Raw genomic sequence first — 26892 nt, 5'->3', positions numbered from 1 at the left:
TCAAGCGCGTTATCTCGGTGGGTGCGCACGAGCCACACAAATTGCGGCTCAGCCTGCGCCCGCGCCTAGATCCACATCGCGGAGATAACTAGGGTTGTCTCTTCTGGATTTTTTTCTCTTTGTTTAAATATTATTACCTCAGCATGCTACATACATACTTTATAACCATAAAAATAATACTATAATACCCCTTCGTTTATATTATAATGAGGTAAAAAGTATTTATTTTGCATTAACAAATAATGAAGACGTGAAATATTTACATATGTAATCGTGATAACGAAATTACTTATGTAGTATATAAAAAATTAACATAAATTAAAAAAAAAAACTGTTCAGTAGTGTTTACAATTAGTCTGTGTCCACTATCCTACATTAAAACATTGCCATAATAAAACAAAATTTTGTAAAGTATTTATAACGTAACAAATACCTCTTAAAGCTTGTTCTACTTACGTATACAAATCTACCATGTTAAAACAGTCAACACTATTTATATATTGTCAGGGATTCGTTATTCTTATTAGGTCAGAAATTATCCTATCTTTCGAATTGGAACAAACAATACGCACTGATGAAATTGAATTAAAATCGGTTAAGAAATATCACATATTAGCATTAATAAATATCACTACATGTGATTTATATATAAATATTTTATCCTATTAATCATACTCATTGGAGAAATTAAGTTATGCAACCCTAAAATCATGCGCGGAGGGCACCCGTCACGATGCGCCGGCGCACCTACGCCAAACGCGTGTCCAAGCATTTACATAAGTCTAATTGATGCATGCTTCCGTCTGTTATTACTTAATTTTATCATGTTCTGTGCTATACTATTTTATATTTTTAGTAAAATAGCTTAACACATTTTTTTATTTTGTACTAACTTTTTGTCCGTCATATGGTGTACGTGGATTTCAGAAGTAGAAATAACCACTAAATTAAACCACGTCTAGATGGCATATCCAGATAAAACATACACCAGATTTTTACGAATACAACAAAAATTACGACCAATTTAGTGTAGTAGTTTTTGTGTAATGCTAGAACATACTGATTAACAGAATGAATGATAATTGAATGGCAACCCCGCCTGCGCTATCGGTATACACCGGCGGGGCATCAGTGAGGGATGACAGGTGAGAATGAAGCAGGTCAGTTAGCCCATCCTGACAAATTCAACAACGAATCAATCATGATGGTTTCCAGGGGGAACCACATGGAGGCCGAACTAATAGGGTTCATTGCTAGCAATGAAGTTGCTAAACCCCATTACTAACAATCCCTTCTCCCCCCTTTATTGCTCTTATTAGGACCTCTTATATGAATATTTTTTAAATGTCTTCCATGTACAGACATTATTTAGTTACAATTTTTTTATACAACTTAGAATGGCAGCATGGACATAACAGATACTGTTTCACCCATGAACCCCCCCCCCCATCCTTCGTGTGCCATTTCCGAGGACTCAGGTGTTATTCCTCTGTATTATATTAGTAAGATTACATTTCGGCCTCTTGTATTCACGGTTCGGATTCGATTCGCAATACGCAGTGTACGTAGCAATTAGTGCGAAAACTTAGTAAATATTTCGTATATATAAAAAATAATAATAACTATCTATCAGCCACACATTACCTAAGTAAAATTATTTTATTTTGCAAATCAAATAAAACATTAGATAAAAGTAAATATGCAATAAATGAATAAATACATTCAACAGATATCTAAATAACTCTTGTAGATAATTCGTCCGATTATAAAATTGATTGAATCAGTAACCGCTAACAAATTTTTACCCAATACTATAAGTTACGTGTTAGCAACCATTTGCGGGTTATTTCGTTATACAATCACACAATGCGAGCGCATTACAATATCGGGAACAAAGAATAGAAAATGTCCGACGAGATTAATTTTATTATGTGCCGTCATGCGCCACTGGATATACAAATTACTCTACTTTCTTGTCTTGTCCCACTATATATTGTGATTGTACCCTCGCTAAATAATTAGCTTTATAATAAAATAATATAAGATTGTATTCTTTCTCATTATATGTTTAACATCATAGGTTTGTCTACAAAAAAGAAATGGTAGTGCTCGTAAGTAAGGGTTGTCACCGGCTACTCGGGTGCATTGCAAATATTTTTGCACATCTTTAATTTAAATAGTTTCATTAAAAGATCTTAGGTTATTACATAGCTGAAAGGTGCACGTTTTAGAATACAATTAGATCATTTTATTTGGCTATCAAATAAATGAGAGAAACACTTTATATGTGTATTCTAAGTATTATGTATGCTAAATAACTAGCAAAATAAATAGTATCAGATTTGAATGACGATAGTGTTACATCCCTTAATAATTATGACGACAATAAACTGTCATAAACATAAATATATTTATGAACAATTGTAAGGTTCTGAACTGATAACGAGTAGACATTTAACAATCAGGTTTTTTGCTGCGTTTCTTGTCCAATCTGTTTTTAAGTTTTTAACGCAATATCCATACTAAAAACCTTAAACGAGAGGTGCCTAACTGAAAGTAAGATAACTTGATAGGCTTGTTCTATTAATAGATTCTTCAACGACAGCGACCACCGTTTCGCGTGATTGATTTTCATAAGAACTTCGTAACTTTATTTTTTTAAACCGTTCGATCCGGCTTTATTGTATCTGTGTAAATTATGTTGCATAAACAGTTTTTTTTCCGGTATTCAATCATGCAAAAAGCAATCACAGCATCATTTATGTTGTGAAAGTGACACTTGTATTGAGAAGTATCTATACTGACGCATAATTTTTAACTATGTCATCGATTGAAAAACTCGGAATATTGTTAACGATAGTTGAATCAATAGACCGCAACGGTTTTTGCCGATTGTGATTATTTCTATCTCACATTTTTTTTTTATATATATATAATTTGCAAGGCAAACTTACAATTTCTAGACCTCAGTTGCAAAAATAGGGGTTACGGAACTATCTTTTTTATGTATTAGTTTCTTATGATTATATTTCAATTTGTCTGAACTTATATGCCAATGAGGTATAATTATATTTTTTTATTTTATTTTTTACTTACTGTTTTATTTTTTTTATCACAGATACAACGAAACGAAACGCAAAGTATTTTTTTCATACATCATGAAATGGCAAACAAGTTGACGGCTCACCTAATCGGTGAATATAAAAAAAAAATATTATAAATATATTTTTTAAATTACATTGTTGCTGCATTTATAAAAACAAAAAAAAACTAATTAACAATCACAGTATAAAGTAGGCGTAACTGTCAGTCCTTCCTTTACAGATAACACAAAATCAATCGCTGCCCACCTGTACGAGTACCTAGATGCATTCACTTATTATTATTTTTTTATCTGCGCGGCAGGAAGCTTTATTGTGTGGACGTCTAGCTCAAATCGTAATAAACCTCTGTAATCAGATACTAAAACACTTTTAATTTTGCACTGACCTTCAAGTGTCGGCCGTTCACGAACAGTGAAAACGAGAGGCAGATAAACAATCTAGCGATCGTGCTCCACCTACCTACAATTGAAGAGTTTAACAGAGTACTGCTGGAGAAACAAGTCTACAAGGTGGAACGGCACGCGTGAAATAAACCAATATTAATAATAGTATTAATAATATTAAACAACCTTCCCAGAAACATATGAATCGAATTATGACAATTACTTTTAGATCATTTTACTGTATTCATTTCAGTTATAACCTTATAACAAACTAGCGGGTCCGGCAAACAACAGTAGTAGGAGGCAGAGCAAAGCTCCGTACCGCTCCCTTTCGTCCATTTTTCTTATCGGGATAAAGATTATTTTATCTTTCAAGTTGAAGCAAACAATGCATATTTAAAAAATTTCATTAAAATCGTTTGAACGATTTAGGAGATTAGCGTGAACGAATATCGTGACATAGGATTTTTATATATTAAGGAGATAAGTAGCAGTATAGACGTGAAATGTATACAAGTATTAGATATTAAGTTGACTGTCTTGTACAGGCCATACAAGGTTATACATTGTGTTGTGTAAAATGTTTCGTTTAGAACTAACGTGATCGACGTTAGAGAAATAGCGAGTTTATAGTAAATGAAATCTTGTATAAATATTATTTAAAACATAAAATTATTCTTAATAAAAACTCGAATTAATAATATAAATTGTTAAATAAATAATTAGTATTCATTGCATATATAAAAGTGTAAACTAAGTTCATCAAGTAGAGTTGGAATAAATTTTACACAATTTTACGTTTAATTTGTGTGAGTTTTTTCCTTGATTGTAAATGACTGTACGATTGACGGGCGGCGCGAAGGCTGTTGGACGTTGTCGGTGGCACGTGCGCGCGCAGCCGATTTAACATTATAAAAACATTAATTAATATTAGTAACATCGTAAATATGGAAATCTGTTTTGCATATATTAGAATTTATTCTTATTATCATAATTTCAAATGATTTTTATTAATGTCACATAATAATAATAGTAATCGTAAGAAGGATTAAAATATAATGTAATCAGAAACTGAATTACCAATACCAAGTCGAAACCTAATCCCATGTAGTGTATAATGATGGCGGTCTAGTAACTCTTGATACCGAAGGGCACTACCCTCACACGAGTAGAAGCAATATTCATGAAACTGAACAACTATCTCCAAGGAGATAATTTTTTAAATTAGTATCCGCTATGCTTAAGGATCTGGAAATATAAAATTTACTTACATAATATAATTTCAGAAATAAAAATTTCTTCTTTTTTTCTCTTTTTCGTCAACGGTCAGGTAGAAAATCGGACTCACTCAGGATGCTAAGGTCAAAAAGGCTCCAGAAACCATGTATCAAGCGAGTGTCATCAAATTCACAGTTTCAATTGAATAGTGAAACTATCGTCAGGATATACTCTTGCTGACTCTTTTATCATTACTATGACTTTAGGCGAGAATCCAACAACACCTCTGACCTAATAGCTGATTTAGGACACATAATGACCTAATCTTTGGCGGAAATTAAAAATATAAATAAATGTCATTATTCTTCTAATTTTTAAAAAGGGACGCTGTCGCCCAAACTTCAACCATTAAGTTTCCTTAGTCGCTTCTTATGACCCCCAGGGAGAAGGAAGGGGTGGCTCATTCTATGCAGGGACCACACGGCAATATATAAATAGAATATAATATATAATATGTAAATATCTCCTCGTAGATATTTACACATCACCAAAGATTAATTGCGGTTTCCAACCCATCTGCCAAGTATGGCAATTACTGGTAAAATCTTTCAATAACGGGATACCTATATTTAGCAGTGGACAATTAACGACTGATATGATGATTCTTCTAATTGAACAGATAATAATGTGTGTATTTAATCCACTGATCGTCTCTGCTCTGCTATGTAATTTGAGTGGCGACCGCATACGAGCAAACGCAGTGTAGGACGACCCCACTACTAGATGGAGTGACGACCTATAATACATTGCGGGGAGTCAGTGGATACAGGTGGCTTAGGACCGTTCTTTATGGCAGTCTATGGGGGAGGCTTATGTCCAGCAGTGGACGGATAATGGCTGAAATGATGATGATGTAATTTGAAGAAATCTCCTATTGACGATAAGCAAATATTAATGTAATATATTTTTTCTACTTTTTTTTGTACAATAAAGACAATTCTTGTCTGGGGACTCAGAGTAAGTTAGGGCCAGTTTTATAAAAGAATAGCAGTTTATGTTAATTAACGACTCTGTAATGTAAATATATAAGTGATTTTGGCTTTTTAATGCACAATTATAATGTGCAAGGTTAACATAAAACGAAAGCAGATCACTTTTTGCGCACAGCAAATTAAATTGGTGATAATAAATTTTATGCAGAGAACGGTGTGACCTCTGATCTGTACGTAAGCTTTCGTTAAATTCATTAAAGGCACATTTTGCAAGATCAATACCTCAATTACAATTCAATTAAAGGTTTCTTATTAAAAAAATGAAAGTGTTGTGGAAATTTTCATAGTTTTAAGAGTTTAAATTATATATAATACCATTGCTGTTAATACTAGATGGAGTAGACAGCGTTTAATCAACACTTATTTATTTATTTATTACTAGCTACCCACCCCGACTTGTACTAATGAAAAAAATAGAACCAAATCTTTCCTTTATAGTATGATTATGTATTGAATCAAAGATTTTTATATAGAGACTTTTTAACTCATATTTTACACTTTTCCGTATAATTTCAAACCTTTTTTTACATACGAAACTTTTCCTTAGAATTACAAATACGAGTAAAACAAAAAATAAAATTAGCCAAAATATGTACAGTCGTTCTAAAATTAAACGCTTACAAACACACTGCAATTGATTTGAATTTTGTTTAAATAGATTGGACTCTTGATAATTTATTAAACATAAATATTACAGAAATACGAGTATTCAAATATAAAGATCATATTCGAATAATTACTGAGTAATTAAAAAGAATTTTGAAGCAGTAAGGATAACTCAATGCAACTAATATAATACACCTTCCATATGGATAGGTTACCATTTCAGTAAATATTACACAGCTCCATCTAATCCTAAATGAAGCAGAACATGTACTAGATTAATTTAAAGACTCACAGATATAAAGATATTGTCAAAATTGATGTTTGAACACAGACACAATTGATAATATCAATTAGATATCAATTTTAAGACAATGGTACTTAGCAGTAAGGTTAATCAAAGTCCTATCTTACAATTGAAACATTCCAGCCATCACAAAGGTCAAATTAAGCATTGTAGACTAAAATGTAACTGAAGTATAAATTAGAGGTTCACTAGTAAATAATTAATAAGATTATTTGATCGTGACATAGTGTAGGCCTGTGTTAACCCAACAATTACGTTAATAAATACTCGTATTTAATTTAATTGATAGAAACTCAAATTCTATCTTTAAGTGACTTCTAAAGCAAGCGGCTCATTTTTTATTTTTATTTTCATATTCTATAATTATCTCCCAAGTTGCTTTCATTAATATTAACTTACGAATAATCATAATTGATATCTCAACCGACTTTAAAAAAGAGGTTCTTAATTCGGTTGTATTTTTTTGTTTGCTACCTCCTAACTCTGTTAGTTGTAAACAGATTTGGAAAATTCTTTTTTTATCTGAAAGAATATATTTACAAATTGGACTCGTAGAATTACGCTGTTGGTCCCGTCTTCTTCCAACTCTCAGTTCCATTCCTAGGTTAGGCCAACTAACCTGCTTTATCATGATTTATCATTTCCTTACTAGTGCCCCGTAATCGTAAACCCGTAAATAATTAATAGCTTAATGCGGACGGGATTACCATCCTATTTTCATACATTAAAAAAAGGTAATGATTACCAACACCTCTAGATATGAACAGCACCATGGACTTCTCCAAAGAGACTGTAAAACCGTTGTTTCTTTTGTCGAGAAAATTTCTGCTACTATCTAAATGTTTAAGACTAAGTAGGTTAATCATTTACGATTTTTATTGCTTTGGAACCTAAAGTAAAAAAGTATAGTCAATAATTAAATTATATAGCGTAAAAAAATATTACTATATGGCACAAACTAATAGCTAAGCTAGCTATCTATCAATATACTACATCTATAATCTGTGGTTAAACACATAAATTACTTATAATACTAATTCCGTGTCCTTTGTTTCCATACAACTGGTTGAAATAAGATTTTTCAGAGATAACCGTCAGTATTGTGTAACTTGGTTTGAATACTGTAACAGGTACAGGTACCTACATCTATTGAATGCTGTAATATAGTGACGCTTGATTATTTTATCGATAAAGTTAGGTAACAATACGTAGTTGCGTTTTTATCGGTTATAACTAATACATATTATGGTATTATTTGTACACAATATTTGTCGTAACTTTTCCGGTACCTCGGTTCACACCAACAAAGCCATTGTAAATTAGACCGAACAGTAAAACGTTAAATTAACTCAGGATGGATGAAATGAAGGCAGGTTACGGCAACCACCTGTGACTTCCCCTTGAACTTAAAGTGATAGAAAAATTAAGGAGTAACCATCTGTCCTGGTATGGCCATGTGATGCGCAGAGATGAGGAGCATTTTTTTATGCAACTTAGGATAACAAACAAGCTGACGGCCCACCTGATGGAGAGTGGTAACCGTCGCCTATAGACATGAGCAATATGGGCATACTAGAGTATACTGTTTTGCTCATGTATACCCCATGCGTTGCCATTCTTGAGGACTTATGTGTTATTCCTCTGTACCCTGTAAATTCACTGCCATATACCACCCTTCAAACCGAAATACAGCCATGTTTTAAAAAAGATATTAAATGTAACTGAGGATGGCTATAAGGACAGAGGAAGATTTAAAAAGAGATAGATGGACTGTGTGAAAGATGATATGGCCTGAATGGAAGTGAATGCAGAAATGACTACGAATAGAGAAGATTGGAAATGAAAAACATATTATTCTGATCTTAAAGCATAGAGTACATTTTTTTATAGAATAGGGGCAAACGAGCATACAGCTTATCTGATGGCAAGGGACTACCACCGCCCACAACAACACCGGGGCAATTGCACCGGGGGTTTGCTACCGGCCTTTTAAAAAGGTATATGCTCTTTTCTTGAAGGTATCGTACCGGTTCGGAAATACCGCTACTAGGACTTAATTTCAAAGCATGGTAGTGAAAAAAAGAAAAAGTGTTTTGAAAAACATACGGTGAAAAACCTGTATTTATTCTTTCACCGTTTAATAAATTTTACTCCCTGACAAACTATTCCTTTCGCCACATCGGTACAGATTAAATGGCGGGGTACAGAATAAATAATAATTACGTAGGGGCGTGGCCGCCGGTCGGGCATGGCGAGTACCTATCATGATGGAGCCGATACGACCTCCGCTCTCCTGTGACCTCGCTCCCGGCTCCGGCTGATCCCCCGTTCTTTCCGCGTTTAATTATGAACATCACGGTTTTTGATCTATTGTATTATCCCTAGTAATATTATAAATGTGAAAGTTTGTTATGTTTGTAACTCAATTACACTTAACCGGCTAAACAGATTTAAATAAAAACTTCACACAGTTAGTATTAATTTACATTGGCAAAGCCATAGTAATCAAAATCCTAGAATCGATCAAATCAAAACTATATTACCATTGTAGTTATATTTTTCTTTTAATAATTACCTTATCAAAACCATTACCATAATGTAGTGCAGTGTGATAGACTTGTCATAAAATTGCGCAAGACCTACCAAGAATAACTTCTGCACGTTGAATTTTCGCAATGAATCAATGCAATCAGAACCTGATTCACAACCGCGCTCACCTTTCTGGTATCCAAGAAACTTGTTAAAAAAAATAAAGAAAAAAATAGATCACTCTCTAGGTGCGCGTGCGGCGAATGGGCGCGGCTGCCACGGATAGCTTGCATCTCGGCCTCTAGTTGTTGTACATCGTCCGGACGGTCTTGATACATATTACATATTCATTAGCATTTCTTAAACAAACATTGCATCATTAATAGAATTACAACTTTATTCATTAATGAAACTATTGATGCATTTTAATGATATTTTATATTTTTACTAATAACCTGTGAACTGGAAGGAGCTAATTGTTATTAACGGAGACTAGTGACTAGCCAGCAATATAAACTGACAGGTCGACCTTTACGCGGTTCTTCCTAAAGACTATCGTGGTTAATCCTGGTAAATCAGTCACGTCGTTACCGCGATGTAACGAATTCACCAGGGTCAACAGATCTAACTTCATTCTCACCTCATTATCGTCATTCACTGGTGCCTGCCATCGTAAATAAATAGTGTAGGCAGGGGCAATATCATTCCATATTCATCCCATATAGTGAATGGACACAGAAATTAGGACATAGTGAGATAACTTTTCGTTTCTACAGCGCATTAATGATTCTAAAATATGAACTATTATGTCAGACTTTTGTCTGTTAATTTTGTAAACAAAAATTACTATACGTAAACTATTACACATGGATACTTAAAATCTAAAAATACTAATTTATTATTCGGTTATTAAATATAATTTTATTATTAAAATTGGGAAAAAATATCACGTTGCGCGTGCGACGAATGGGCGCGGCTACTACCGCCGATAGTTCGCATCTTGACGGTTGGTACATACATATAACTTGCCTGCTCCGTCTTGATACTTGTTTCATATTTTATTGTTATCTCTTTTTTAAAGCCATTTATATGTTACTATTAATAATTTCTATCTAATATGTGTAATTACTAATTCATTTTATTTTATTTTTTATTGCACACGCACGGCATCAAATCTTGACTGGGGGTAATAAGAGACATTTGTTGACTATCACCCATGTGATGAAGGCGAAATTAGGACCCTTTTAAGATAGAAAAATATAATTAAAATATATTCACTACTTGCGAATATTTCACGTAAATATACAGAAAAATATACAGGAGAGATGAAAACCTCATCCGTTTGTGAGTTGTTTAGAAATAAATTATAAATATGTATGTATATATATATATATATATATATATATATATTTATCGACCATTAAGGTTACTTAAAACATCACCAAAGCCTAGCTGCGGTTCGCAGTCAATCCACCTGCCAAGCGTGGAAAACCCTTTTGGTTTTAGTTTTGGAAGAGCCGTGAACAAACAGTTAACGGCTGATACGATACGGTGATGATGTAATATATATATGTAAGTACATACATATATAATATAATAGGCACATAATAAATCGACAGTAATTTGCTATCTGTGAATAATGGAACTGTTTACAAGAACATGAACCTTTGACACGCGAACATACCAAAGAGACGATACAATATCCGTTCAACCATAACAATTTTACGTGAACGCCCTATTACACTTAACCTAATAATACTAGCAATCTTACCGGTGTTGCCTGACGAAATTGCGGGGTCATCTATCTGGGCACTAATTGAGACAGTTTAGCAGGCGCTGGCCGCTCGGCAGACATCCGTAAATTGGCCGTTTATGGTGAAAGTCGACCATTGAAGCCCTATGTGGAAATGTCAAAGTTCATTTTAGCTCCCGATATTACCGTCATTTTATGGTGTACGCTCGCTCCGGGGCGCTGCCTATAGGTTCTAGATGCACTCGCGTTGACGACACCGCATTCGAATCTCGCTTGTATATTTTTTTTATAGCTAAATGAATTTTGCCGTGATAATTTAATTATGTTTCACAAAATAAACCGATTTCAATTGTATCAAAACCAGATATAAACAACTTTAAAATTGAGACATTTAAGAACTAAACTAATGTACCAATCTATAATATACTCTAGGGTAAAAAAATAATTTTTCCTAATCAGTTTTCCAAGTGGCGATGTTAAAAGGTAACTATGCTTAAATAACAATATGTAGTAATTATTTTTCTAGAACAAAATGGACAATATTCTAATTTGCGCCCTTAACATTGAAACAGTACCAATTATTAATCTTTTTTTCTGTTCCTTGATTAAAGTCTAAAAATACTTATTTAATATATAAAATGAATATTAAAGTCTAGTTTATATTGTAATAAATAAAATATTAATTTATGAGTGAATAATTTTTATCATTCATTTGCGGAAAAAGCATAAGAATAGTTAAGAACACAGAATGTGTTTTAAGGTCATTTCACACTTAATACATTATTTATTATTATTTATTTTATAATATAATTTCCTTTGTTTATTACATCAAGTACACCTACCACATAATTAATACTGATAATTTAATCAAGAAATTTGCCTCAAACCACATATCGACATGTTAAGGTCAAAAATGTATGTTTATTTTAGCATCTATCATTATGACTCAGCCACTGACATCGTGTACAGACAAAATAAAAACAAAAATAAAACAGGGTTGAACTTCGGATAATCATATTAATCTTAATGTAAACATACTTTTATCGTTTATTCATGCATCGATGTTGTTATATGACAAGTGATTTGCATTTAACGAGCATATCAAATTTATATTGGCCTGTCAAATTGCTGACATGTTGAAAATCCTCCATTCAATTTCATTCATATAAAGATGTATTTACAGATATTGAACCTTCCATCGGTTTTCACTGACAATGACTACGTATTCTTATGAGTTACTCTTTGTTTGTTTGACTTTTAACATTGATGAGTACTTACAAGAATAAATGACGGAATTCTTAAATAATTGATAAATCCATAAAATAATTACCAACAAAAATGTAAACATTATATTTACAAATATGAAAGTGTTATAATTTCATTATAATAAGAGTGATATGAATTAATATATCAACAAAAATATACTTTTTTTTTAATAAAAAAGAAACCAAATATAGATTACTTGTTCTTAAGTCTATATATACTATATTTGTTACTGGAATTAACTCTTACACATCTACGCTTAATTATTTGTAATCAATACCTACTAGCATGTCTCTCTATTGCGTCCATGTAGTAACAACTTTTTGCAAAATCGTGCTTTGTAACGAAATTAGAATTTGGGAAATCTTAAATTATGATCATTAATGAATGCTCGATAGATATGTAAAAAAATACTATTTTAAATTACAAACTTTTAGTATAAACTATAAGTAACTGGATATAAATTAACGTCATTAACTGAAATGCCTCGAAATCGCGGACTGTTCAAAACGGTGTAGTGTCCATGCAATCTGATTTACGCGCCGCCGCTCTATTCCTGAAGCCGGCCCTAACAATAAAGTACACGCTTACCATTTTTAGGAATGCTAATCCTGGCAGTTACTTACGGCTCATGATTTATTGAATCAATTTCTGAATTTCGTAGTAACATTGTTTTACTTCCAAATATTATAATAATTATTATTGGTGACTTAAAACTGAAGTACAGATCTATATCTGTACTTATTCGAATTAAAGTAATAAGAAAAAGCAACAATACTTGAAATATTTTTTTTACTTTACTATGGCGGCAAACAAGCATACGACTTGTCTGATGATAAACGAACAATGGACACCTGTAACATCAGAGACATCACGCGTACGTTGCCGACCCCTATGAAACCTTAATACGCCCTTTTTAAAGAACCCCATGCTGTAGTCCCTAGAAAATGCCACTTAAAGCCTCGGCAGGAAAATCGTTCCACAACCTGAATATAAATGGGAGGTAGCTCCTTTGAAACCGCACTGTACGTGACCTGGTTTTAATACTTTAATACACACAATTACAAATGGTTGCTAAGATATATTGCAGTGGCATGCAGATGGATAGATGAACAAAGTCACACCATAAAGGATTGTACCTTTTTAATATGGAACTCTTAATAGAGCAATAACGCAGGAAAACTAGACAACAATATTTTAACACACAAAAAAAAATAAAAGGGAACAATTTTATTTTTGTTTATATAAAATATACCTACATAGATTAATGCAGGGTCATTAATAAAATTAATGAATTAATGAAAACTCTTCATTGTTCTCTTCAAAGAATGATATAGATTATAAATATTAAAAATATGTATAAAAAAAATACAATAAATCTAAATATTAATCGTAAAATATATAAAATATAAATTTGTACAGTATTTTAAATGTTTATTACTGTTATTCTCATAGGATTTAATTATACTTTTTATTTTAATTTAGATAAATCCACGAGATATAGCTATGCTTCATAAAAATGCGTGCGTCAGGCTTAATAAATATTGCTATAGAGAAATAACAATATAGGCGTATTATAATTGCAAAGACCTTTGCTAAAACTAATGCCAAGGTTGAAGCTCCTAAGATGAATAATTATTGATGACAGTATGTAATTCAAACTCCAAATTATTTACCCTCATGTCATACCTACACAAATAATTTGTCCTGTCATTTATATAAAAAAGGCGACCAAGTTATTATGAGCTCTGATACTAACAGAAATTTCCAGATTTCAATTGATTTAAAAAAGAAGAATGTTTTCAATTCACCTATATTTATTGTATATTATTTTTCCACGCGCCTTTGTCCGCATTATAGGAGTATATTGACTGGGATAAATAGTACTGCTCATGTCTATAGGCGACGGTTATCACTTTCCATCAGGTGGGTCATCAGCTTGTTTGCCATTCTAAGCTGATAATTATGATAATTTTAATCAAATAACCAGTGATATGGACTTCCGCGAAATAATACCTTAGTCAGTAAAATAGTCTATGACTTTCTTCATGCTTAATACTAAACATTAGAACGATTGGTTAACCCGTCAAAACGTCAAAAGGTAATAAACAAACAAGTAAACAAACTTACTTTCATATGTTAAGGATTTTAATTTTACTCATACTGCCTTTATGCGCTTTGTTATTTTTGTTTCCTTTTATACCATCAAATCAAGGGCGAAAAGAAATGATGGCACATACAACAAATAATAATTGAAGTATTTTTAAATATAAATTATTTAAATAAGAAATAAAATATTATTGCGGATCAATAGATCTTGTTATATTGGTCATATTATTAGTGTAAACTTGTTGACTTTAAGGCTAGTATGCAATTATCAGACCCCACGCTGATGTAATTAAATTGCAGACTTTTTATTGTTTTTAGCGTAACTAGTTGTCATTTTTTGCACACTTTACACTACATTTATTCAAATTCGATTATAATTGAAGCATTCATTGTAAAATGCAATTAATTATAAAGTATTCTATGTCAGTTATAACTAGTATTAATTATATTTATTACCTTTAGGCACATTGTGAGTTTAACAAGTATGTTTCTAAGTCAAGTTAAAATATGTTTTTTTTTTTATGAGAATAGTAAACAAGCTAACGATCCACCTGATGGAAAGTAACAACTGTCGCTTATAGATCTGAACAGTACCATGGGCATCACAGAATACACTTTAATACCTGTGGTCCCTTTTTGGGTTACAATTTCTGAAGACTATGGAGGTATGCCTCTTGTACTATATAATTTCACTGTAAGAGTGTTTTTTTTAAATTTTTTGAAATAAGTGTCGTTTCATTAAATTCATATTACATATATCATATATATTTATATATAATATTTCTTATATTTAATTCAATATATGTTTTTATAGATCATACTCAACTTAAATTACGTAATTAATTACTAAATGATTCTTGTAGGTGGTCAGAAAACGAATATTGACAGGAAATGTACATTATTTCTTAATGAACACAGTTTATATTTGAACAAGTTGAAATATTAAGTGCACCATAATGTGGTAGCAAAGTCCTTCAGTCACTGACAGTTTACATATTGTGCTTTGTTTACCGATCTGTTAACAAGAATTAGCTTTATTTTTTAATGGGCGAAAGCGATATATTCAACCGCAAAGTATTCAATCTACCTGTACTTTTGTGACACTAGCAAAAATACTACTGAAGCTTGATAAATGAAATGTAGCAATGGACTGGTCACATAACTCAAAGAACCGACAACCGATGGAGAAGAAAGATTCTTGAGTGGCGACTCCATATGGGCAAACGCAGTATAGGATAGCCCCACACTAGATAGAGTGACGACCTCAAATATATTGCAGAGAGTCAGTGGATATAGGTAGCTCAGAACTGTTCCTTATGGCAATCTATAGGGGAAATCTATAGTGAAATGATCATAAGATGCAATAAAAAGACAAAGCACAATACATTAGTTCAAACAAAGAAGTAAGTACAATTTGAACTAGCTAAATTTATGATCGACCAGCGATCTTTAAAAAATTATATGTACCTTATGTAACTTGCTGATAATGTAACTTTCTACACGTGAAAGAATTTTTAAAATCGGTTGAGTAGTTTTTAAGTTTTTTTTTTTTTTATTAAAAACAATCAAACTTTTTCTTTTTATATTGTTAATATCCATAATGCCTGTTGAATATAAATAATTGTAACTGGCCGCTTTACTGTAGTTTTTGAATTAGGTACTACACTAGTTGCTAGATAACGTTTTTGTTACATTAAAATAGAAAATATGAATATATATAATTTTTTTTATTTCTTGGTTTTATTTTCTTACTACTACTACTTCATTTTCTGTGATGTTAGTCACAAGGAATTGCATCAAAATTAATTATAATTAATTTTTATTTACTTATAATCTTTTTGTTCTGATATTCTTAATTCTCAAATCATATAGATAAAAAATAACTGCTTCTTTAGTGTACTTAATTGCATGTGCAATTAAGTTTTTTGTTTATATGATAGTAACATCATATCCTTACTGTGTCATACCGGATAGTGACTTAATTTAGAACAAAGAGCGCTATATTCATAGTGGTGTCCTTAGCTAATAGTTTAATTGCAATGCCTGTTATTCGGTCGAGGTACAGATTAGATAAAGATCTGCGCCCAGGAGGTCACTTGCCTGTTCCACGTTTACTGAACTATTCATCAGGCTTGCATAACTGGCGTCCTATTCATAGCCGAAGCTTGTACTCTGTGTAATTGTTCGGAAATTAATAATGCAGTGAGTAATTTTGGTACGCGTGCAGCGATGTCGTTTCAATATTCTCTTTGTTGAATTACAACGATATTAGGTCGTTTATAATTGAGATCTATATGTTACAAATAGCCTTGGAATTCTTAGTTATATTGTGGTTTTATTATAAATGCTAATATTTGTATATTTGCTACTGTACACGTCGAAATTACTAAGCCAATTTAAAAGTAATTTAGTATTCTTATTGCAGTATTATATTATTTTATTATTATATAGTAGTTTTATTATTATACATCATAATCATTATTTCGGCCATTAATTATTAAATAAATGGAATGGTCTCGAGCCACCTGCATCCACTGTAATTGAGGTTGTTGCTCCATCAAGTAGGGAGTCATCTTACTTTGCTGTTGTTATCACGTATATTGTTAATATTTGAATGTTAAATTTACTAACTTCAATAACTGCTAAATATAGCAATACTTTGTAAGTGTAAATAAACGAGATAATATTTAAGCCATAGCTATGAATACAGCATCCATTTAACGTCAGCGCTATCCGATGAGTTAATAATATTATTATATGGAATTATCTCTGAACGAGAGCCATAAATAACATTCTAGTTCATTTTTGGGTGCCTCCGTGGCTGAGGTCAAGTAGCTTTTAAATAATTGTTCATGTGCCAGTAATTGATTGTTTTAATCATACGCGTCCTTCACTTGTACATTATAAAATGTGCTTTTTGAACTGATTGATTGGTATAGATTAAGCGCAGTTTAGTAGCTATGTGTAGTAAGTCCACGACCATCACGTAAAACAGCATAGGAATGCAATTAATTGTCGTTATATTAAGGACACAACAATAAATTGGTTTGTACGAAAATGAAATTTATAATGAAAAGATAAGTATCAATATTGTTTAGGTACTTTAATTTGTATCCAGTCTAAGTTTTTGTCGGTGGGATGTGGCACGTGCCGTTGTATTTGTACTCCTGAAAAAAATCAAAAGTGTTTATTACTCATCAAACTTATATTGAAACAATAAGCTAATTAATTCGAAAAACCACGGAAAACTTGTCCTCTATCACTTTAGATTCGAATATGTTCGGCAAATGTAAACTTTATCTCATTCTAACGACTAAATAGTGTGCGAAGTACTTAATATTTAGTGACGTGCTAATGTACTATTCAAATACGTAAATGTAGGCACATCGCGTGATAAATTTATAAAAATCTTTATGAAAATCTAAGAAAGTTTATGAATACTACTAATAAATATACTTCCATTATGTTACATACAGAATTTATATAATTAAGACAAATAAATAAACATACGAATAAAACCTATATATTTAATTAAACCGTTTATACACGTAAGAAACACGTTTAAAAAAACACGTTTTGTGAAAATATCTACATTACATGTTACTTATACTCAAAATACTTAACTCTACTTTCTTCGTAATTCGTGTAAAAATACCTCTGAATAACCCATGTAGAATGGTATCCACATTCATTGGCTTATGGCTTAATGACGCTTCAAGAGACTTGATAAATTTATCAGATAGTAATTCTTACATGGCCTTAATTAGAGATGCACCTAGTATGGATAGCTGAGCGACGTAAAACCGAATCTTGTCGAATGCTTAATATTTCAATTTAACATCCAAAATGTAGTATAAGTTTTATCATTATCATATTAGCCGTTAACTATCCACTGCTGCACATAGGGCTCGATCATAAGGGAGTTTCTGTCAATAGTTGCCATGCTTGGCAGGCGGGTTGGCAACCGCAGTTAGACTTTGGTGATATTTTAAAAGAGACGCTGCTACCCATCCCTCAACCATTAACTGTAAGTCTTACTTTAAAATATTTCCAAATATTCCACATGGGATTACAAATATATAACTGCATAGGTTTAGATTATTATTAGAGACTTATTTTTAACTGAAACTATACATACCGCTTTTCAACAACTGCATAATATCTTGCATGTTGTGTTCGATTGGCGAATCAAAATGAGTCTCAAGTCTTTGGTTTGGATTGAAGTATCCTTTGCCTTTTTGGGAAAGAAAATATTTAATTAGCAAAATAATAATAACTTATTGCCGAATATCAACCATAAATATTAAAAATCTCAGTTTATTGGAATTTCGTAGTAAAATGTTAAAAACCATTTTAATTACCACATATCCGTTCATTAATTTAAAAAAATGATATATAATAGTGATTTACATAAAAAAGTTATAAAAGAAAACATTACCAAATATCAAACGTTAGTACGAAAAAAATTCACCATGCATGAATTATTAAATACGTAGTTGTACTCTAATATATTACAAATACATTGTTATTGAGTAACTTTTCACAGGATATGAGATCCCAGAATGTTAAAGATTCACCCTCCATACTTTACTCTTTACTTACGTTTTTTTAATTATTTCACGTTTGTAATATTTTTTGGGATATATTTAGAACCGTAAAAATGTATGTCCGGTATCCTCTTCTCCGAATAATTCCAAATAAAATATTAAACTAAATTACAAAACTGAAGCTTCTGTTATTTGACCTCTGACTTAGCAGAGACTTCAAGGTCAATTAATACCGTTTAATACTGTAAATATAAATATTATAATCGATAACAAGACGGTGAAAAAAGTACTTGTGGCGTGAAAATTTAGCTTCTTTTCGATTTCTTCCATAGCCTTCTGTAAATCATCCATATAAACTATTCTCTTTCCACTGTCTGTCGATATACTGGATGGAGCTGTAAAATATATTGTATCATTAATACGTATAGTAACAACTCAGTAAAATGGATAATTATAATACTACTAAATTTATCATTTTTATTTGAAATTAAAAACTTTACATTTCGCAAGCTGGAGTACATAATATCTATTAAACATTTCCTTTAATTAGATATGCAGTATTAATGTACCATTATCAAAAACGAGTTGTAGACTGACTTCAAAATAGAATAGATTATTAAATAGAATTACATCTTTTGCGTTTTACGTAATAGTATAGTAAAGACTATATGTACTATATATATATATATATATATATATATATATATAAATAATTTTATGATAACACTGTTGAATGCTCTTTGGAATAAAGTATGATTATAGAGAATTTAGTTCTTTACAGTTTTTGTTTTTAAAGTCAACTTTTGTAATAATTAGTTTAAAATATTTTGGACAAACTATAGTAGTATTGTTAATAATAAAAATTACGTTAACAGCCATTTTTTGTTTAGTTTTTTAATTTACTATGTACCTAATTTACCTATATATATGTATATATATATATATATATATATATATATATATATATATATATATATATATATATATATATATATATATATATATATATTTTCCACAGATGAAAGAATTTTTAAAATATTATAAGTAGTTTGAGTTAAAAACAAACGTAAAAAAATTATTATTATTAATTTATATATTAATTTAGATTAACAAAAAATTTACTCTTTTCTATTATTTCCATAAATGAATATGGAATGTTTATTTTATTATCTTTTTTATAATTGTCATAATACTTAGCGATTCCAATAATCCATTATACTCACTATTATAAGTAACCGTTGCTGCTGTACTAGTTATTATAGATGTCGTTGGTGCCGCTTCAATGACAGTAGCAACTTCAGTAGGACCTTTAAAAAATTAGGCTAAAATTTATATACATAAAAGCTATTTATTATATTCCATTATCTGAAAAGAAGCTTTTCTTTTATATACAATGTCAAATAGAATATAAAAAGAAATCATGTAAAGAATATATTATTATTTACTGTTACTTTATTGATTTTAAATAACCATTAATATTGCGTGAAATATCAAATAAATACAAATAGTTGAATAACTAAAAGATGTTCTACATTATTACGCACCTGTCATTCCATTAGAATTAGAGCGTCCTAGAAAAGATAAACTATTTAATACCCAAATGTAATTTAAAAATCAAACTTTAGATTTTTAATATATTTAGAAAAAAAATATTAAAAAAATAATAATATATACAGTATATGTTAATATTGTAACTTGTATATGTCTATACTAATATAGTATTTTACACGGCCAAGTAATCATTAATAAATAATAACTTAATGACGTACGTGTAAAGACGAAAATAAATGATATGAACATAACACCCATTGATATGAAGATTAATCATTTTAATTAAATATAATGATATGTTGAAACCAAACATTCATCGATATCATTTGAGTGTATCATTCTCCATTACTAAATACAGACCTAGTCCAGAAGTTCTCACACATACTTTGAGGAAAATATACGAGTATGTTTCGGGTGAAAAGAAAATAGGATAGGACACTTCAGTATACAATGGGAATGTAAACGTATTACCCTGTAAATAGTAAACAGAAAATATTAAACTGTAATGCGGCGTACACTTTGGGAACATTTGGCCTAATCTATATTCCGCTACAACGAAAGTTTTATGCAATTAAAATATATTAATATCTTAAATCTAATACTTATTAAAATTACTAACTCTTATAACTATTATAACTCAGCCTATGATACAATACTAACTTAATACGGCAGGTTTTTTCATTACATGTACTACATTCATTTTCCTTTGCGGTACCATCATCTGGGGTACTACTGGATCTTGAAATTCCACTTGCATTTCTATGTTATGGTTTGGAAAATTATCTAAAAGCAATAAAAGTACTTACATGTATATAAAAATTAATAAGTATTAATATAAAATCATCATCATCATCATTATCATATCAGCCTTTAACTGTCCAATATTAAACATAAGCCTCCTGGTAAGTTTCACCAGTAGTTGCCATACTTGACAGGTGAATTAATAACTGCAGTTAGGCTTTGGAAATATTTATATATAGAAGAAGAAATATATATAGAAGAGGGACGCTGCTGCCTATCTCTTGCCCTCCTTTAATCGCCTATTACGAACACATATAGGAAAGGAAGGGGTGGCCTATTCTATTCCGGGATTACATGGTATAAAATATACATGTAATAAGATAATAGTGTCCTGTCGTAGTCTTGATTATCACGCTGACTTATACACCTCAAATATCATTAATACAAACTGGCTCAAACTAAAAACAGTGTGTTTTATTTTATATGTCGTTTTCTTTAAACTTCTTTGATAAATAACTATGACTGGAAACTGAAATTACAGTTACAGCTGTGAATATATTGATAACATTTGTAAAAACTTACTCGTTAAGAATTGTATAGGATTCAAATATTTCTGAAGCAACAAATGCACTTGATTAGATGTTTTCCTGTAAACTAATAGTACAATAAATTGTATAATTTACATTATTTAATTTGTGTTCAGATATTTTTATATGATGAAATACTAAAATTGCTTTCGGTTCAAATAAATAAAAAGAAACCTTGCATAATTATCTCATAATTTTTAATTATCGTAATTAATTAAATGTATTCTATCTCCAACAAAATTGTTAACATCTCTTCAAGGGAATGAACTTAAATAGTTGAACTAATCAATATATTGTACTCACAAACAATAGATATTAAGTGCATGTTCTTAGTTTTTATTTTCTCATATAAGTAATTTATATACAAATCTTAAAAGAAATAAATGTCTTAAAACAAATTAAATTCTAGATGCAGCTATTAGCAACATCAAGTGTAAATTAAAACGATACTTTTTGCTTGATTTTAATACAAATTAAATATTTTTAATGTATTTAGTATTAATATAAACCGACGTGATTTCTGAATGTTAATGTAACATAATTTTTTTAATTCTGTATTTTTGTGATAATAAATAAAAAAAAATATTATTAATAAATTAATATAATTTAAACAAAATCGTAAACCATACCGTCTTTGTTAGTTTCAAACTCATGAGGCATACTTGATATCAATATGAAAAACGTTATATATTTCATAACTGTTGATTTTTCTTTATTAATTTTTTATTGCACAATAAAACTTTGTGATATATATTTTATTTGTAAATCTAAAACAAGTTGTGACTATAATAATACTACTAATAATACTAGCTTTTACTCGCAACTTCGCGTAACCGGGATATGCTCATTGACCGGGATAAAAAGTTCCTGTCTTCCATCATACAGTATGTGTACACCAAATTTCACAGTGATTGATTAAGCATTTAAGGTACTAAAAAATAACAAACAAACTTATTTTCACGTTTATAATATTAGTGAGAATATTATATATCTACTTTAAATATATGCCTGAAATTTTTAGAACATAGCGACAAGAAATTCAATTTATATTATTTGTCATAAAAGTTTTATATGTATTTTTTATTAGTAAAATTATATAAATTCTGTTGCGAACGACAAAAGTGAAATTGTAGTTGGATTACTTTTTCAGATAAGGGATATTTCGTATATAATGTAAGGAGATATTATTTTATACTATTACGAGAGAAATTTAGTCAGTGTTATGTTCACCGTAACTGTAACAGACGATAAGTGCCTTTGATATACGTATAAGGTATTAAAATATACTCCTTTTTTTATTATAATTAGGTAGAAACTAAACATCTACTGTTGCTTTACCTACATGACACTCGTACAGGTTTTTGTAGAAATTTCGAGAAACCTTTATTAGCACACTATTTATTACACATGTATTGTCTACGTTTTAAAGAAGAAATAAATTCAAAATGTCAATATTTTAAAATCACTTATGTAGATTGCATTAATAGATCTTCTAATCGAGGAGAAGGAATTGTTAGTAATGGGTTTAACAACCCCATTGCTAGTGATATATCAGGTCAAATCCCATGTCACAGTGTTTGTGGTCGTACTGACACCGTCTCTGAATTTTGTATGTACATATAATTGGTAGGTATGAAAATAGGTCGTAAAGTTTCATACCATTGGGTGATTAGTGTGTATCTAGAAAAAAAATTAAAGGGCGGAAACACGTTTGCCGGGTTTGCTAGTTTTATATAGTAATCTTTTAGTGAACACATAAATAATAATATTATAACCGCATCAAAAGAGGAAGAGGAAGACCGAGGAATAACTACATGGGACAGATAAAAGAAACACTAGGTGTCATGTCGTATAGGGAGATCAAGGATATGGCCTGGGATAGAGCTGGCTGGAAGAAGATGCAAGAACTAGTTGCACCGACAAGAGGAAACTCTTAAATGAAAAGAGAGAGCCGCATCTATGATGGTCTTAATCCCTGGTGATTTTCTCACAATGAGCTAACTGACTTGACTCATACCTGTCAATCCACTGTAATACCCCGCCCGGATAATTTAATAGTGCAGAGAGAGAAAGTTATTATTATTCATTCTAATTTTGTCCAAAAAAAATACACTTCTGTGTTCTTTTTTAGATATGGCATTGATTGATTATTACAATTATTTTAGATATTTCATGTCAAGCCTAGTGTAAAAATTCCAATCTAATTACTAAATCAAAAACTTGAAATTTTACAGACTCAAGGCTGGGTGTTAAAATATGTCGGCTGTTAGGTAATATTTTTTTTTATTATAATTAGACACCCACGATATTTTTTTTTCTTATTTAGAATAATGAATGGATACTTTTTATTAAATAATTATTAATCTGCGTAGATACCTATTTGATTGCCTACAAAAAAAATATTACAGCCAAAGCTAATAGGTATATAATTTATAATTTTTGTATATTATAATTTATAATTTAAAGACATGTCTGGTATGTCCTTATATAAATAACTGCTATATATCAATGCGTAATCAGATCTAGAAATTTCAATGTTTGATTTTTATCAAATAAAATATTGGAAGAAGAAACAATGCGGCAGTGATTACAATAATATTAATCCTATCAATATGGCTTGTTTATATGTTTACAAGTCTTTATTCGTGACTTCGTCCGTATCACTGGATTTTTTAATGAGGGTGAATGAAATGGCTTGCGCTATCTTATACGCTGGCGGGGCACCAGTGAGAGATGACAAGTGAGGATGGAAACAAGTCAGCCTCTCATGATTAATTCTACAAAAATTAACCACGACGGTTTCCAGGGGTAACCGCGAGGAGGTCGACCTGATGAGGTATATTGTTAGCAATAGGGCTGTTCGTCCTCATTACTGACAATCCCTTTCACCCCGTGTAACCGTATTATACGAATTGACTGGAATATAATAAATAATAATGAATAATTTTATTTAAGTAAACTTAACAATAAACATTTTTGAACAGTAATTTTTTTATGAAACTGCCGCCCAGTTCGGAATGCAATTTCAACTGAGAAGAACGGACAGAAAAGACAGCTGTTGCTTTTTTCGAAATATTTTTTTGAAAAAAGTGAAGTTTACAATGTGAATGAAAAACCACCTACTGCTATAAAATAGTCTATGTCAATATCCATCCTAATTAAAACATGTTAATGAATTTCATGACATTTGCTTGAACCGTTAAAGCGTCAAAAGGCAACAAAGAAAATCACATTCTAGTTCTTTGCTGTCATAAATCAGTGTATAAAATATCTATATATATTAAGTTTCCAAATTTCATTCAAATCCATTCATTAATTTTTGCGTGGCAAAGTAACTCATATCCGTTTATACATTCTTAATTTTTTTTTTAACTTTCCTATCGACAACAATAGTAGGCAGGACATTAAGCATTTTTTTGCTTTAATAATCCATATTAATTCAAATTAAACAAAAATCGCTGCCCGCCGCGCCCTCTGTATGCTTAGATATTTTAAACTATGTAATAAATTTTAATGCAGTTTTCATCAATAGGTTGAGTGATAAAAAAGGAAGGCTTATAGAATATAAAAAAATGCTGAAATATAAAAAAATAATGTATGACGGAATTGTTATTCTTTATTAGGAATATAAAAAAGTCAGCGATCACGTTCTAAATTATACAGACAGCTATAGCCATTTTTTTTTATTAATTATACAAATTATGTAGAGCTATTAGGGGTAAGTCGCTAGTTGATAGAAAAAAATAATAATGAAAAAACAATTATATCAAATGTAAATACCTTTTTTAACCTGAGTAAACTCAGAATTCATATCTTGAACACTTATTACAATCCACTAAAGTACTATTATACTTTAGTGGATAAGTTCAGTTATCGAAGTATCATGTATGTAGGTACCAGTAAATGCAGTGACTATAATAACATTTTAGCGAGTAGCAAATACACAAACATAGATCATATATATTTAGATAGGGCATCATATAATAAAAACTGTTCCCAAAAATTATTTATCTTCTGTTGTATATATTGTATATATTGCCAGACGCATCATTTTTTCAAAATTCTAACTATTCAAACATTCAGTTATCTTGTCAAGATATATGAAAGTAGAATTTTAATAATATAGTAATTTAGTAATATATAAACAAACAAAATGTCAGTTTGTGTGGTAAAGGTGTATTAATAAATTTTAAAATCCATTTTGAAAAAAGAACAGTCGGATGTTTTTGTAGCATGATTTGTAGGGAGGTAGTCTATCTAGATAGTAATTATCCAGGCATATAAAGAATACCAGGGTCGTGTGTGCCTTAAATTATTAAATTTAATAAGAGAATCGATAAAATTTATTACGGAACAGAAATTATTGTTGTCGTGGATCTCGATAGTTGTCATTATTTTAGAACGTACCTAATATTGTGCTTATCGCTGCGCGGGCGCCGGCGACACAGCGACAATCGTGAGAGTGCGCGCCCCGTAAGACCATGTGAGATAAAGTTTCATTTATAAAGAACATGTGGTATGAAGAACCATCCAGGTCATAAGGGATAGGACATGTTGAAATAAAAATTACCTTTGATAGCAAAAACAGTAATATTTGATAATCTTCGTGGTGTTAGAGTAGGTTTTTTATGGATGTAATGTACGGGTTTCCATCCCTTCTTGCACTATTGTACCTACGCGGTCAAGCTAAAAGTAAGAGGTATTCGATGAGGATGAAATCAGGTCAGTTAGTCAATCCTGACAATTTTAAAGTTATATATTAGAGATTATATTTTTAGAAATATATATGCAATAACACATACTACCTAATGCTTTTGCTTTTTTTATTTTGCCCATAACTTCGTATGCGAATATTTTGAAAGAAAATAATCACTTCTAGATAAGGTATTATGATGACGCACATACCAGATTTTAAGTTAGATCTTCAGGAATATAACTGTGAAACATTCAGTTTGGTGCAGTACTCTTTACGTGCTGCCGGAATAAACATACAGATAACTTACGATGAAGAGAAATAATTAAAAATATATATTTTTCTAAATATATAATAACTAATTTTATTTCCATAACTGATGACTAAATACTTCATTTCCATACTTTTGTAAGCAAGAACAGGCCTTTAATATAAATTTCAATGAGGATTTC

The 26892-nt window shown here is 30.7% G+C and overlaps 1 protein-coding gene across 1 annotated transcript; it reads right to left on the bottom strand.

Annotated features, from left to right (window-relative positions):
• Positions 1-17405: 17405 nt before the first annotated feature.
• Positions 17406-22581, bottom strand: LOC116412918 (uncharacterized). The gene is made up of 8 exons (XM_031908932.1): positions 22377-22581; positions 21743-21814; positions 21080-21202; positions 20413-20439; positions 20092-20175; positions 19159-19263; positions 18460-18555; positions 17406-17488 (listed from the first exon to the last, which is right to left on the bottom strand). Exons 1-8 carry the CDS (start codon positions 22441-22443, stop codon positions 17406-17408), a joined length of 657 nt encoding a protein of 218 aa, XP_031764792.1. The 5' UTR covers positions 22444-22581.
• Positions 22582-26892: the final 4311 nt, after the last annotated feature.

Source organism: Galleria mellonella, unplaced genomic scaffold (assembly GCF_026898425.1).
Source record: "Galleria mellonella isolate WM207_F2 unplaced genomic scaffold, CSIRO_AGI_GalMel_v1 utg74, whole genome shotgun sequence".
Taxonomy (NCBI): Eukaryota; Metazoa; Arthropoda; class Insecta; order Lepidoptera; family Pyralidae; genus Galleria; species Galleria mellonella.
The sequence above is the reverse complement of the archived record's forward strand: the minus strand, read 5'-3'. Positions and strand labels throughout refer to the sequence as shown.

Excerpts from the sequence above, each read along its gene's own strand:
- LOC116412918 (XM_031908932.1), bottom strand. The coding sequence starts at position 22,443 with ATGAAATATATAACGTTTTTCATATTGATATCAAGTATGCCTCATGAG. Across the intron at positions 21,203-21,742 it reads TCCTATACAATTCTTAACGA|ATAATTTTCCAAACCATAAC; the intron begins GTAAGTTTTTAC and ends TATTGCTTTTAG. Across the intron at positions 20,176-20,412 it reads TAATTCTAATGGAATGACAG|GTCCTACTGAAGTTGCTACT; the intron begins GTGCGTAATAAT and ends AATTTTTTAAAG.